Here is a 16,679-nt window from a genome sequence, read left to right on the forward strand (position 1 = left end):
CTCCAAATCTGGAGGGAAAACGACTTCAAAATCTCTAGTACCAGTGCTGGTGTTTAAAACTTCTACAGCTAACCAAAACTAAAGCAAAACCAGAGCTGTAAAACCATTTGGATATTATTGAAGTAGCATACTCATTTTGTTTGGGTTTTTTTGGTTTGGGTTTTGTTTTTCCCTTCCACTAAATATTCCAGTTACAAGCAAGCGATATAGTTCCAGGATTATAATGGTCACACATGATACGTTCATAGATGGATATTCAGGGTGAAACTCTCAGCCCACTGAAATAAAAATGGCAAACACCATCCAATTTCAGCAAGGCTGTGGTCTCACCTCAGTGTTTCTTGAGCTATGTGACTAGTGTGTGCTGTCAAGTGTCTAGGAAGACTGTAAGTGTAGAAGGTGTTTCAATGTACAAGAATTTGTGCCAGGCCATAAAGAGATAATGATAAAAGAGTTGAAGTGGGACTGCTTCATAACAGGTACATATTTTATTGCATGACTAGCTGATCGTGTGGAGTACAAGTTCCGACTGACAGTGTCAGTATTACAGTTAGTCGACATTACACTGCACATTGTATTTTTCAAAATAAAATCATTTAAAACAAAATTGTGATTGTGGTTTAATTGCATCTACAGATTAAGGATTCACAAATATAATGCTTTCACAGTCTGAAGAACTACAATGCAAGAGCCATACAAACAACCCTTTTTGCACTCAGTTATCCTGAAACTGTGGAGTTTAGACAATCCTCACATGGGCCCTGCTGATACAACATAGTCATCTACTAACTGAAATCTGTGGGAAAACTGTCATTGAAAATGAAAATTCTGATTCACGAAATAGCAAGAGCTGGAAGGGACCTCTGGAGATGTAGTCCAACCCTTCCCTGCTAACACAGGTTCACCTAGAGCAGGTTTACAGAAACATGTCGAGGAAGCTTTTGAAAATCTCCAGAGGAGACTTCACAACCTCTCTGGGCAGCCTGTTGCAGTACCCTGCTACCTTCACAGGAAAGAAGTTTTTCCTTATATTCAGATGGAACTTTCTGTGTTGTAGTTTGTGCCCATTGCCCCTTATCCTATCACTGGGCACCACTAAGAAGAGTTTGGCCCTGTTGCCTTGACCCCAACCCTTTAGATATCTGTAAGCATTGATAAGATTGACTCTCAGTCTTCTCCAGGCTAAACAGCCGCAGGCATCTCAGCTTCTCCTCACAGGAGAGAGGCTCCAGTCCCCAGACCATCTTTGTAGACCTCTGTTGGATTCTCTCCAGTAGTACCCTGTCTCTCTTGAACTACATAGACCAGAACTGGACATAATACTCCAGCTGTGGCCTCATCAAGGCAGAGTAGGGGCGAAAAAGAACCTCCCCCAACCTGGTGGTCATACTCTTCTCAATGCACCCCAGGATATTACTGTCCTTCTTGGCCACAAATGCACACTGCTGGTAGCTCATTGTTAACTTGGGGTCCACCAGTACTCCCAGGTCCTCCTCTGCAGAGCTGCCCCCCAGCAGGTCAACCTCTAACCTGTACTGGTGCATGGGGTTATTCCTCCTCAGGTGCAGGACTCTACACTTAATCTAGTTGAACTTCATTAGGTTACCCACTCTGCCCAACTCTCCAGCCTGCCCAGGTCAATTGCAGCTGACAAAAAGTGTGTTTGCAGGCTCTAAACTCAAACTCAAAAGAGTGTTTTTCTCAGCAAGCGACGAGGTCAAGACAATTCAAAAGATATGCATCTTTGCAGAAGTCAGAAGTTGAACTTCCACACTAGGGCATGCTTTATTTTTTTTTTCTGTACTACAATACGTAATACCCTTTGCATTATTTCTGCTACATGCCTGCTGCAAAGTCAGCAACGGTATGCTGTCAGGACGTATGACAATGAAGAGGAAACAATCCAAAGGAAGATAAATCTCTTTGAAAAACAAACTTCAAGAAATATGGCCATGTTATACAACATAATATCCCAGTACACCTTCCAGATGGAATTCATTTGTCACCAGCAAAAGAAAACAAGCAATACGCTGCATTTCCAACAGGAATCTTCAGATGTAGAAAGAACAATTAGGATATATTTACTCTGGGTAGGGAAAGTTTGCTCCTAGTTGCTGCCACACCACTTTTGAATTTTTCTTTTTGTAATGCATGTGAAGTGCTCACAGGTCATTCCTCTCATTAATTCAACAAGCTGAATAGATGCATTGTATCAGATTTGGTTTACTCTAAACCACTTGAAGAATTTGGCTGGCTGATGTTTTTGAAGCGTATATCATACCAGTCTTTTCTCACTGAATGACTAAATTCCATCCTTTGGTGAATTCATTCTACAATGAATGCTGTAGTAACTAATAGTCATAAAAATCCCTCGTATATCCACATTTCCCAAAGAAAGCCACGCACCTCATTTACTCTTCTCTGAGGACTTGCAATCCTCCAGCATACAGCAGCTCTGCTCTAATGCTTTGCTGAAAGAAGGATTACTATTAGCTAAGGGGGTGGTAGAAGGCAGGAAGAGCAGCATGGTTTGTACCTTGCCCCAAACACTACAAGACTGCAAAATAGCCCCAGCTTTGGGGAAAGGCAGATGAAACATGACAAGGCTGGAAAGTGTAGTGGTGAGGCAGCATGCTATGGGTGCAGTAGAGTTCTGCATATTGCTCCTTAACACATACCAACACAAACGTGCTCCTTGCAACTGGAACTACAACAAAATACAGCCTAGGCCACAGCCAAGAAACCACTCACAAAACAGAACTCCCACCAATCCCTTGCACTAGTGCAAGGAACAACACTTCACGTGACACTAACTGCTGCTAAAACTCCAAAGTAACTACTGAGCTTTTTACCCTGTAAGCTTCCGCTTAACTTCATTTCAAATCCACTGAAATATATCTGTATAAAATTAACTAGCTTAATTACACCACAAAAATAAGTCAGCACTACTTTGTTTGCTTTCAACTGAGTTTATTTAAATAGGATAAGGCTACTTAAAAGACAACTCTTTACATACAAAATGTACATTATGTTAAAGTTTGCTGTACTCAAGTACAAAAACTGCACGTTTAGTAAAAGGGAAACAGCACACAATACTTCAAAACACACATTCTTAACACTTTACAGCATTCAAGAAGTGCCTTTTATCTTGTTACAGTGAATGAAAAATTGTCAGTAATGAATTAAGCTACAGGTTTTTTGGTTTCAGTATTAACCAGTGTTAAAAATGTAAACAAGCTTTCAGATCACTACTGACAGCTTCTCTTAGTGAGTTAACTAAGCAGATTCAGAAGCTGATTCTTCTTGTTTTGTTTTACTAAGTCTGGGAGTGTTATTATTATTTACCATCCACATCAAAAATGTATCTAAACTGGCTTCACTCTGAGTCACTGAGATTTAATAAAAATGTTTTCACCAACTCAACTGGATTGCTGCCTTACAAGGCACTACCAGTAATCCAGATGAAACACCAAGTTTCACACAAAACCAAAATCCATCTTAAATTACCAAAGGATGGAAAAACAGGTTGGGGGTTTCTTTGAGAGTGCAACTACATACACTAATGCTCTCAAGGTACGTCTTTGTCTTCCTATCCCTGTCCCTCTCCAACTGTTAGTAAGTTGAGAAAGTACTGGCCTGCATTCCAAAGGTTTTCTCCATATTTTATAAACACGACTGTAACCAGGCAAACAGGCAAGTTTGCTAGGCCAGCACATTTTTATGCCTGTGTACCTCAAGAGAACATGGCACTTTTCCATTCACTACTTCCTCTCAAAGATTCATATCAAGCAGTCTAGTAACGTTTCCATCTGTGTTTATTTCATACATCAATAAGAGAAACTTCAATTTGAAGTAATGCTGTTAAAAGTTCATCTCTTATTACCATCTTAACTTGCACTGTAAATTCTACACTCCTGTTTTGTGCAACAAAAAAGAAAAAAATTTCTCTCAGACTATTTTATCAGCAGAATGGTCAAGTTTTTTCATCTAAATTATCTTTTTAGACCCAAAAAGGCTCTTGGGATTGCTCTGAATCTCAACAACGTTTTTAACTATTTCACAGAATTGTCAGGGTTAGAAGGAACCTCAAGGATTATCTAGTTCCAACCTCCCTGAAGTGGGCGCAGACAGGTTGTCCAGAGCCACATCCAGCCTGGCCTTAAAAACTTCCAGAGATGGGGCTTCCACCACCTCTTTGGACAACCTGTTCCAGCATCTCACCACCCTTACAGTGAAGAACTTCTTCCTAACGTCTAACCTAAATTTAGGGTTAAATTTATTTAATCAGTGGAATAAAACTGAGTCTTACTGAAACAAACAAACAAAAAATTTATGTGTGAATCATAATGACATGCAGGAGATGAACTAGAATAATCTCAAAAACTGGAAGTGAGGATTTTAGTATATTGTAATATTACCACTTTTTAAAGAAGTAATGAACTACCTGGTGTGTAAGAGTAGACACTCTTAAGGTGGTGATATTGACCATCGAGATTTACAACAGGGAACTTTTAAACTTGTTAAAACTTCACAGCAATCTGTATCCCTGTAAAGTTTAAAAATAATTGTACGTATACTGTTTAAATATGACTTATCTGTTTGAAAATATGGAAGTGACATTTATGTTTCAAGCACCATTAGCTACTTCATGGCCATGTAACATGCTGGATTTTCTTCTTCGCTTCTGTAGGCTTTAGATCATTCTGGAATAGAAGAAAATACATAACCACTCTTAGATATGTCACACAAGTAGAAGTCAGTAATTAACCTGCCATATCCAAATCAAGTATCCAGTTATTCTACTCTTGCAACAGCTTTCTACTGCCATCCTGTGGAGAAAGTTAAACATCACAGACCTTATATAGAGAAGATAAAATTCATTTTAACCATCTGCAAATCATACATGTCTTTTGTTTTTTATTAATCCCACCATTAGTTATGCAAAAATATCTTTCCATTATGCAGCTCAGAAACAGATACATATTTGAGTTACAAAGTATGCTTCTGAAGTTTTTTCAGACTTCCTTCTTAAAACATTTGTTGAAATGGGATTGTGTAAGAAAAATAAAAGCATAGAACTATGAATTCAAAAATTACCTTTGTCAAATAGTAAAAATATTAGAAAAGGAAAAGCTGATCTTCCTTTGTAATGACCTGTATAAAAAAGTTAAATAATTGCCACTCTCAGATGAATCATTTCTCAAAGCCTGTCTGAAGAAACCAGAAAAAAGTATCCAGTAAGCCCAAAGTAAAACAATGGGGGACAGAAATAATTACCTTTCACTACCTAAAATAAGAAAAAAAAATATCTGGGAAGTTAGAGCTTTAACAGTTCACACAAGCAGAGTAGAGACAGGTGAATGAGTTTTCAAGAATATTCTGCAACACACTGGTTTGGAGAGCCAGTGGAAATCTCTTCTCCTTAGAAGTTTCAGTGTTAGTTTATTTACAGTAATCCTGTGGACTGCAACCACTGAAAAGTCTAAGGAAATTAGACCTAAAGATCAGAGGGATAGTTCTCTGCTGTTCAGCACAAGAACAACCACTTGCTTGGAAAGGCACTTGTCATTCCTGTCACTGTAATAAAATTGTACTAGGCTTTACATTCCATACCCATCTGCCAAGTACACTGATCCTCCCTAGCTGCACCGTTTATTGTTCAATACCACAGTCTTTCGTTTCGGACAGTAAAGTTACATCCATACAACACACCTAACTTCACATGTCTCGGGCCAGCATTAAACAAGGCAGTGTGAGGTAAATGGTTGAACTCTATGATCTTAAAGGTCTTTTCCAGACTAAACAATTCTGTGATTCTATGAATGAACTTACCATTATTAACTGGAAAAGCATAAACTGTGGCTAAGGGAGAAAGTCAAGTGTCAGAGGTGGTAGCTTCTGAGTGTCAGTCATACAGTGTCACTTAAAAGATTTCATCACTGTGTCTACAAAAATATTTAAAGAAGTCATGATGTGTATACTAGACAAGTTTCAAAACCACCACAGGTTCAGATCTGACCAATACTTGGAACAGTTCTGACCATTAGAATAACTTAGTGATACTGGTAATAGGAAACACTTCTCCAGCACAAATTTGAAACAGGGCTTCAGCAATTATTTTTGTAGAAGTTGCTAAAGTTGTCTTTCACAACAGGTGCTCATGTTTACCAGAAGTCTGATGGAACCTACCAATCCACAAAGCAAGCACACTTCCTGCATTCTTTCATGGAAGGTTTGGTTTTTTTTTTTTTTCCCTCAATATTTTCATGAAGCAACACTGAGAAAACAGAAGTTAGGTCTAAAGTCCTAGAAAAAGTGTAATCAGTGTAATCACATGCTGTATATCTAAAGCTCCCTCTGTTGTCCAGTGGAGAACAGGTATTTCCATCTCTTCCTTTGAAGTCCAAACTTACTGCAGATATTCCTATATTCCAGTGGAAACTTCTTCACTTGTATCATGAATACAATATGAATGTAAGACATATCTTTGCCTCACAGTGTGTTTTAAGGAGAATAAGGCCCATTGCTCCTTGCTCACCGACAAGCTCTTAAAGCCTAATCACACCTTTGTCAATAACAACTACTACTCTTTCTCCCCATGGGGCAACTACCATTACCTAGATTTTCAGAGATATGCACTATATGCCCATATATGCCCTATATGAGTTCATATATCCTGCCCTAGTTTTTCTCTCATCACTTCAGCTCATTAGGCTCATTCTGCCCCCATCTGTAATACAGTTCACTTCTGTACAGGAAATTTGTTTGCAGCCAAATCTAACTTGCAGAAAGGTAACTATCTACCTTTACGGTTAACGGCTCAGTCATCAGTCCCCTACTTGAGAACAGTGCACTTCTGTTCAAGATCTCAGAATGTCTTTCTCATTGCCTTCCAAAAGCTCAGGTACCTGATTAAGATCACCATGGCTCAAAATGAGCACTTGACCTTTGGCCTCTCACTTCCACTAGTACAATCTGCTGTTACGGCTTCTCATTCAGACCCACAATCTATGCAGCACTCCCAATTTTCACATTCAGTTCCTGCCATAGCCTGCCAATTCCTATGTGAGATTTTAAACAGATGGTGTTCTTCCTCTAAGGATATATTCTACATGTCTCAGCATCTCATTTAAGTTCCTGTAGCATCTCTTCCTTCACTTTGACAAATGAAAGCTTGTTCTACTCAACCATTCAAGAGTGGTTCTTACAAATGTTTACGTTCCAACTTTTAATTCCATACTACAGAAAACAGACCATTTGACTTCCTTTTAAGACCATTCCTGTTGTTCTGTGATACCTGTTCTTTCTCTCAGACCTACCCAGAGGATTATTTTGTGTGTTTTATTTGGCTGCCACCAGCACCACCTTACATATTATTTCCTCACTAAAATTACATGTATGTTTTCTACCAAGCTGCCTCTCTCACACAGCAAAGTACTTAATTTCTTTCCTTATCTTTCCCAAACCAGCTGCTCTTTTGTCTGTTTCTAAACAAAAACTCTACTATTAATCCAAAATAAAGTAATTCTGAAAACTCTCACAAGTCTCTCTTTGGCTCCTACAAGTTTCAGTTACAAAAACCTACAAAACAAGATACTGAATGTACATACCGGCAGATCAGATTCTTCTTTTGGAACAGCTCTCTTTAACTTCACAACAGTAGTTCCTGCTACTGGAGACAAAGGATAAGCTTTCAGACTATTCAACACATTGCTGTTAGTCTTTGAAATATTGTTCTGCTTAGCCTCATTATTCCTCATTCCTGGTTTAGTGTCCTCTGATAAACTGGAAGCAGAAATGTATGTGGAGGCGTTTGAAGGAACTGATAATCTTCTAACAGTGTTGGTGGTGCTTCCAGCTGGCGGAGGCTTTAGGCGATCTGCAGCTCCATTCTCTGTCTTCTTCACCTTTATGCTTGTACTTGTTGAATTGCCATCAAATACAATTAGTGGCCGCTTCCTTAAACCTTCTACTGTTGTAACACTGAAAACACAAATTGCAAAATTCTCAGAAATACAAGCTAGATGACTGAAAGCATATCTAAGACATGATTAGCACAAATTAATAAATCTTGCCTAAAGTAAAAATATATCCCAAAATACTAACCTTAAACTCTTAGCTGCTCTGAATTTAGGCAATAATTACAAAATATAAAGGGATAAAGGGGGAAGGGGGTCAGGAAGTTGTGTGATGAACTGTGTTCCTCAGCAAAGAGGGTAGTGCGAGGAACTTTATAGGCAGACAATTACAGTTGTACAATCAAAGACTGTATGATTATACCACTGTAGCTATTCCAAAATAACTAAAAACATAATAGCTTTCAGTATTTCAAAAGTTGAATGTTTGAGAAAGTGGGTGCCACCTTACCTACAAGAACAGCATCTAATATTTTGTGCTTCTGAATCTTCCTGTTTCCACTCTTGTACAAAAACATAATGTTAAGACAGTCTAAAAGACTGTTGAACAAGGAATAAGAACATTAAACAAAGAAAGAAAAAAAAAAAGCACACCGGTTTCTGAAATAAGCTGTCCTGAAACAAGAACCCTAAGATGATTTAAGGACTTTTTGCTTTTAATAGTTTGTGTCTCTAAGCCTATATGCAGTCAAAGCTGGACAATTCAGTAACAACTGAATTAATGAAAAAGGAATACTACCAAGGCTAATATCAAAGCAGTAGTACCAGAAAACATCCTGACAAAAAACAAACAAACAACAGCAAAAAACCCCAAACAACAACAAAAAAAAAACACCACCAAGCCAAAACAAATAAACAAAAAACCCCACAAAATTTTCATAGTTCATGCTACATGAATTTAGAGTTTTAAAAAAAGCAATGCTCAACAAGGACAGTGACAGTGTTTGGGAGGCACACATTTACCAACTTTAAAAAATGAAACCACCATTACATTATATAATATTTCTGTTTAGAAGCTTTGGACATCAATACACTTACTGCTTAATCATGATTAAACAGAGCAATTAAAGTTGAACAACAGTGTTCCTGACAATGAAATATATTCATTCATTTGCAATTAATGGATTTGACAACACTGGTGTTAGGTATTTCAACGGACTTCAAAACATGCCGGAAGCAGAGCCTCAATCCATTTAACTTGCAACAATATTAAATCTGTAGCTGCTGATAAACTTATTAAGAAATGAGACACTGCTTGCACAAAAGTTTCTTTAAAAAAAAAATGAAAGAAGTTACAATTTAAGAGCTCATATATTAAAAGACAGTTCAGCTATCATTCTGATTTGCTTCTATGTTACTATCAGTTCATAACAACACGTCAACATAATCTTTTTTTTCTATTCATGGGTTCCCAGAACTGACAGAGACAAAGAGAGACCTTCAATTATTTGGCAGCAGAGATCAGACACTACTCTTTGGTTTATATCTACAGTAGGTGTGGTTTCTAAGGCAGCTGCTACAAAACAAAATTAGCTTCCAAGACCAGGACTGTTCAGTCAGACATGTTGATTCCATTAACACATTTGTGAAATGAAGGGTATAAATTCATCTGAAAAGCCTAAAAACCTGATGTACACTTGAAAAAACCCACATACTTTCTGTTCACTGTGGCTTTGTCCAAGAATTTAATCAACACTCCTGAAAAGGATTATTCCCCAGTAGCCTTTTTGGAAAAATAAGTTTACAAACTATGTGAAAGAAAAGATTCTATATCTTTTTTTTTTTTAGTCACCTTCCTATGGAAGCTTTTTTTAAATTCAGTCTGATGAAGACCAGCAAGCAGAAGCTAACTACAATACTAGCAGGATTATGTATGCTAAACTGAATTTTAGAATTACAGCACTTGTACAAATGACCACATCCAGGAAATATTCCCAGGGAAACACTTCGTGAAAGTTCCAAAAGAACTTCAAGAACTGTCTCATAGGCTTTTTACATACACAGCTCACAGGACCCTTGGGTATGAGCTTCATTTTATTTATATAAAGTACAGTCATCTTAAAAGCTTCAGAGTAGGACTTGTTAGGCAGCACTCTTCTGAGGGACAACACTGATGCTAGCTAACAACTGTAAGGAAACATTTTAGAATGTCATGTCCCCTCCTGCAGGACACTTGCTGAAACCTAGATTTCAATATACATCTCCTAGAGAAATGTTCTAGTCATTCTTTGGGCCAGGCTGGAAGGAGAACATGCTCTAATCCTGCAGTTTATTTTGTGGCACACAGTAAAGAACACAAGATTTACTAGGGGAAGTAAAAGCTTCTGTACAGGAGCAATCTGGGTTTCCACTGTTTCATATCATTACCCATGTGGCCAGCATGGCCTTCAACCAATTCTCAATTATAAGGACAAGTTAATGACAAAATGCTCCCCATGGTTATCCTAAACAATCTCCTGTTATCAAAACGGACAGGTGATCACCTCTTCTATGAATGTCTGAAAGCAGTCCAAAGTACCATGTTTATACTGAACTCAGTATTATCAGCACGTTAGCAGCTCTCAGAGGATGTCTCATATGACAGTGGCAACAACGAGCTCTGCCAAGGCCACAGCTCTAAGCGTGCACAGCCACAGTGCTCCTGGAGACTGAGAATTGAAGGTGAGCCTTCAGACTCGATGGCACTTCAGAAACTACATATACACTCTGAGATTCATGCCATACTGTTTCTCCCAGTAAGCAAGATGATCATTCACAAAGGTAACCGTCCCTAAACACAAATACTTGCAGCTGGATAGACTGCATTGGGTTTTCTTATTTGGTGTTATTTTCTGCAACCTCAAATATTCAGCAATAAGTATAAATCATCATCTATGATCTGAGATGTATGATCCTGTTATTGAGGTATAACAGGTTACTGCAGCTCGGCTGATACACAGCAAGTCTTTTAGGATAATGCCATCAATCACATGCTGTAAGACTAAACACAATATTCAACACTGATTTCAACATTTCAAACGCATTTTTACCTCCTATCTGTAACTAGTAGAGGCATGCAAACACTGAGCTGTGCAGATCAAGTCTCCGAGACTCATTAATTCCAGTACATGCTGTAAGGCTGTAGTTTCCACAGAGGAATTCATCAGAAAGGTCCTGTCGATTTGATCAATCAGTTTATCTAACTTGTAAACAAAAGTAAGAGCATGCTTAGCTCCCACCTATGACTTGCACAAAACTTACAGCCTCACATACCTAAGAATTTTGGTTTGCTTTTAAAAATAAAAATGCCAAGTTTTACTTCCTCCTCTGCACGACAGCATTATGCCTGTTCTACTTAAGTGGCACACACAATGAGGAAAACTGATATTTTAATACCCAAAAAGATGACTGACCTCCCTTGATTCTTTATGTCAATATGCTAAAACTGAAGTGTTCTCTGTGCAACTGTTACTTGTTCAAAGTGTTGAAAGTCTGTTCCTCCAATTTCTCTGGGGTTAGTAATACTAGCAGTAAAAGATAAGCTCACCAGACAGTATTTTCTAACGGATTTGTTATGTCTGAATATATAACACAAATGAAAACAGAAACTGACAGAAAAATCTTAAAGCAAAAAGACTTAGCCTAATATTCTAGATGTTAAGTGCTAACAGATAAGAAGAGCAGACTAGTAGATTAAGCATATCTCCTTTCAGTACTTTCCCAGCAAATACAACATAGGTTTCACCATTACTCATTTTTTGTGTACCAAATAAGAGCCCCTACACTTATTCTACATGTAAACTCTAGATGAAGTAATTCTCACATCTGAAAACTATCATTGCCACCTCCTCTCAAAAACATCCATCCAATCTTTATTTTGATTAAAAATTCTCCTGCACCTACCTACTTCACCACATCAACAGTTTTTTTTATTGTTCAAACACTAACCTCATGCTTTCGTTCTCCAGTAGCAGAGGTACTATAATCTTTCATACACATGGAAAAAAAAAAAAAAGCAACTCAATGTCCTAGCTACTACTAATTTTTTTAATAAGAACAAAAAATAACCCCTCAAAATATTCTGTTGAGCTCTTCACAGTCAGAAGACTCATTAAAGCTAAACTAGATTCATGAAATCATCAGGCTGTAACACTGCAAAGCCATAATGAGAATTTCTACCCATTTCCTTAGGATTTACTGTTAAAGCTAAATCAGAACGCCACTCATGCACATTATGCAGCGAAGACTTGGGCAAGGGGAAGGTCATGAGGATAAGAGACTCAGTAAAATAAATTTCTGACGAAGATTTTGCTTTGTGACCAAATACAAAGACTCTAAAACCAAAGCAGAAGGTTTCTTTCAGAATGCAGACATTAGTTTTGAACTGGACACACAGCATACATCCCTGACTCTAGAACTCTGTCCAGGAAGCATGCATAATTAAACATGCTTTTGGTACTTTTCTTAAACACTGTAAATATGATTAATATTTAACAATTAGATGATGAAGCAAAACTTAATTTTTTTTTCTTCATTATAAGGTACCTTGAAATATACCAATAACCTGGTATCAATACAGGCTGGGAAATGAAGGCACTGAGAGCAGCCCTGCAGAGAAGTACTTGGGAGTACTGGCAGATAAAAAATTTGACATGAGATAGCACTGTGCACTTGCAGCCCAGAAAGTAAATTATATCCCAGGCTGCATCAAATGCAACATGACCAGCAGTTGAGAGAGGTGATTCTACCCTTCTGCTCCAATCTCAGCCTGCAGTACCGCTTTCAGCTCTGGGATCCTCAGAGTAAGAAAGATACAGATCTGCTCAAGTGAGTCCAGAGAAGGCCCACAAAGATGATCAGAGAGCTGGTGAATGGGGAAAGGCTGAGAGAATTTGGGTTCTTCAGCCTGGAGAAAAGAAAGCTCTGGAGAGACATTATTGTCCCCTTTCAGTACTTGAGGCTTGCAAAAAAAGATGAGGACAAAGTTTTAAGTAGTGCCTGTAGAAACAGGACAAGGGGTAATGGTTTTAAATTCTAAGAAGGTAGATTTAGATCAAAGTTTTTTTACAATGAGGGTGGTGAAACACTGGAACAGGTTGCCCAGAGACATGGTAAATGCCCCATCCTAGGAAACAATCACAGTCAAGTTGGACAGGGCTCTGAGAAACCTGATCTAGTTAGAGATGTCCCTGCTTATTGCAGGGGTGTGGGACTAGGTGACTTTTAAAGGTCCCTTTCAGCCCAAAGCATTCTATCACTCTACAAAAATCTAAATGGCATTAATATCATTTAGATGACAAAAAAATTCTTTCCCACTTTCCTAATATTGCAGTGGCATAATCTAATACTTCTGATAAGATGTGACACAGCATTCCCTGTAAACTGCAACAATGTCCAAAAGTTGTACAAATTTCATTAATCAGGCAAACAAAGATTAAACTAAATGCATTGTCCTAAATTTTCCATGTCTGGCCCAGTAAAAGCTAGATTACCTTTTGTTCTCACTTTTCAACTCATTTTGCTGTCTTTTCTTTTCCATCATTTTTCCCCATCTACTTTTTGGCAAGTCACGCTGAGGCAGAGGAATGGCATGTTGAATATAGAGATCAGTGAGACCATCTTTGTCCATCTTGACATCATTTTCAACTAGTATATTTTTCTGTAGGGAACAGGAACAAAGTTGTTATTATGATACACTCAAAACAGAAGCATCTTAGTAGCGTAATTTCTGTTTTTCCAAAAGCCACTGTAAGGTATTAAAAAAAATATTATTATTGGGCATAAATTCCAGGGTTTCAGAATTGAGAGGGCTCCAGGGATGACCAGTGTGGAAAGGCCACAAATTGCCTAGTGCCAATGACAAGCCTGGTTTCCTGCCTTCCTATTTTCAACTTCCCTTGCTTTCAGTATGGATTACACTCAGTGACTCCCTTCAGCAAGGCAATAAGAAACATGGGACATTTGGGTCAATGCACACTGGCTTCCTTTTCCACCACCTGCAAGTGCATTTTTTCATGTATCTCCTTTTGTGCCTCTAGACCCTCATAGTTGACCTTCTTTCTTAAGTGCCTTTAAGCACATGTGCCATGAGGCTCCTCTGCTTGAAGTTTGGTGTGTGATGGGCTGTATTCATCTGTGTCAGACAGCTGGATCCAGCTGCAGCCAGTACTGGGTAGATCACTTTAGCCTACAGAGGTCAACTCTGTAGCCCCTTGTTATCAAAAACCCTGCAGTTTTTCCCAATAATAACAGTGAGGGGGGGAGAAAAAAGGTGGGGGGGAATTTCTAATAGACATACTATTGATAACTGATGTTTTCATGTACTCTTAAACACACTTCCCTGAATCTAATTACAACAACAGAGCTCTTCTTCACACTTCTATTACAGATGTAGAGCCATGCTCTCTTTTCCCCATCACCAAGTAAGTTGAGAAGCAAGATTTCTAGTAACTGTCAGTTAGAGAACAACATCAGTGTTCTTTCTAATCTCGTATTGGGATGTGAAAGAGAAACTTTTTAGTACCCCACGCCAAAGTTATTAAAAGAAAAACCTCCAGTGACATCCTACAAACTAGAGATCGTTAAAATTATGCCAAGTCTCTGCCACTATTAGTTTTTTAGTCAACATTTCATGACTTCTGATGTGGGTGTATAACTTGCATATATCCATATAAAGTACACGGACAAGAACATTTAAAAAAAATCAACAAACAACAACAAAAAACCCAAACATAAAACTTTGACTGGTACTGCTTCGTACACCTATAATTTTCAGGAAAAGCAGTAACAAGTGCTCCAAACCACACCAACTGAAGCTTCCTACAGTCCGAAACTGTTTATAACTCACTTTCAAACTCTTTTTTTTTTTTTTTTGCAATTATGCATACTTAAGCATTAGCTTTACTGATTACATGGGATGCATTTCCTTCATTTACTGCCACTAACGTGGTAACTTTCAGCAGTGATGGTCATGCTTCCACAGATAATCTGTCTTACAGACACTGTCCCATAGTGGGACAGCTGATTTGGTAAATTATTCTTTAACAGTTACAGTCCCTCAGTAAACACACAGATATCTCTTACACTACGAGCCCACGGAGCAACGACTTGGATTTAATTTGTTTGCTGTTTTTTCCTGAACGCTTCTTGAGCATCCGTTAAGGAAGATAAAAAGATTGGAAACCTCAAGATAAATGGGAGCAAACGTCCCATGCAGGTGACTGACGGTGGGAGCTTCCCTGCGGAGTAAAGCGGATAAACAAACAGGGTGTTTCTAACGCGGAGGCGGAACACGATGACAAGCTGAGCCGCAGGCCCGGGAGGCCTCCCTTCCCGCAGCGCGGGACAGGCGCAGCACCCTCCCCCCTCCCCACCTCGCCTCAGGGGCCACCGCTTCAGGGCCGGCTCGCTCCTCAGAGAGCCCGGGCGCACCTGCTCCAGGGTGAGCAGCAGGAACTCTTCCGAGAGTAGCTCCGGGTGCAACAGTAGCTCCGACTCCTGGTGCCCCGAACCCAGCTCCTCCTTGCCACCATCCACCCTACCCCTTCGCTGCGCCGCCATCTTCTTCGCCCGGCGACCTCCTTCCGGCCTCCCACAATGCTGCACGGACTCGCGGGAGGGGACTAGCGCAGGAAGTGACGTCAGGATGGCGCGAGCTGTGGGGAGCGTCAAGGAGTGGGGGCTTCCTGGGCGGTGCGGCTGGGAACGGGCTTCCAGAGTAGCCATGCTGCGCCAAAAACTACTTTGGCGTTATGTTGTGGGATGGGCGGTGGCCTGCGACGTGCACAGCCTGGCTCAGGGACGGGGAAACCTGGGAGTGCGCCCCGCCGGGTCGGCTTGCTCCTTCGGGCAGCTCATCCGGCAGGCGGGTTGGGAGGAGTGAGTTGCTGGTAAGGCGAAGTCATACTCCAACTGATATTGCTGAATAAGGAAAACAAAGAATTCTGTTAGCATACGAAAGTACCCAGTGCTTCTGCTGCGTGCAGAAGCTTTGCTACTGAATTAAATAACCTCGAAATCTTGCCCATAAAAGTGAGAACTGCCAGTTAATGCTTCTTGAGCTGCGGTGACGAAAGTTGCTTTGTAATTCTAAAGCTGCTTATTTTATCTTACTCGCATTAGTAATCTGCTTATATGTTTTAAAGCAGAACATGAAAATGACAAACCATTATGTTAGTAAATTAAGCATCTTTTCGTTACAGAAGAAAATTGCAATGTTACATGAAGTATGTGATGCATTTCATAACATCAAGAGGCACAGGGAATAAGTAAATGTCACATGAGTAACAAAATACATGCACGTGGGAGAAGTGGTATATATGTGACTGTGATGTTACTGACATATGTAGGCAGCACTTCAAGGAATATTAATTCAAATTGTGAATATTTAAAGATACATAAACAACAGTGTAACAACAGGCATGGCTATTATTTCATATGGTGTCTACAGAATTGTCTTCTGACAGTTTATGCAATTGGGTTTCCATGTGCTTTCCTTGGGAGATGGGGATGAAGCTCTTCCCGAACCAGCCATAAGTACTGTTATTTCTTAGTTTTTCTTGAAAGAGATGCTTTTTCCATCAACGTTTCTCCTCTGTATGTCTAAAACTACTATCACTAACACAGCTACAGCATTTGGAAATAGTAAACCTCTGGACCAGCCCACATCACTAGCAGCACATATATTGCTTGCATTGTTGGGATTTGCTACTTGAGGCCCTTTCCTCTTGTCCTATTGCTTGTTGCTTAGGAGGAGACGGACCTTTGCCTTGCCACTACCTCCTT

At 39.4% G+C, this 16,679-nt stretch overlaps 1 protein-coding gene across 1 annotated transcript; it reads right to left on the reverse strand.

The window, feature by feature from the left end:
• Positions 1 to 3,040: 3,040 nt before the first annotated feature.
• C1H2orf49 (chromosome 1 C2orf49 homolog) lies at positions 3,041 to 15,455 on the reverse strand. Its single transcript, XM_054383719.1, has 4 exons — positions 15,327 to 15,455; positions 13,388 to 13,554; positions 7,611 to 7,983; positions 3,041 to 4,703 (listed from the first exon to the last, which is right to left on the reverse strand). The coding sequence occupies exons 1-4, from the start codon at positions 15,453 to 15,455 to the stop codon at positions 4,647 to 4,649; spliced, it is 726 nt and encodes a 241-aa protein (XP_054239694.1). The 3' UTR covers positions 3,041 to 4,646.
• Positions 15,456 to 16,679: the final 1,224 nt, after the last annotated feature.

Source organism: Indicator indicator, chromosome 1, assembly GCF_027791375.1.
Source record: "Indicator indicator isolate 239-I01 chromosome 1, UM_Iind_1.1, whole genome shotgun sequence".
NCBI lineage: Eukaryota > Metazoa > Chordata > Aves > Piciformes > Indicatoridae > Indicator > Indicator indicator.

Coding starts and splice junctions, on each gene's coding strand:
- C1H2orf49 (XM_054383719.1), bottom strand. CDS start 15,455: ATGGCGGCGCAGCGAAGGGGTAGGGTGGATGGTGGCAAGGAGGAGCTG. Junction 13,555..15,326: donor TGCTGCTCACCCTGGAGCAG/GTGCGCCCGGGC, acceptor TGTTCCCTACAG/AAAAATATACTAGTTGAAAA. Junction 4,704..7,610: donor AAGAAGAATCTGATCTGCCG/GTATGTACATTC, acceptor CTTCTATTCCAG/AATGATCTAAAGCCTACAGA.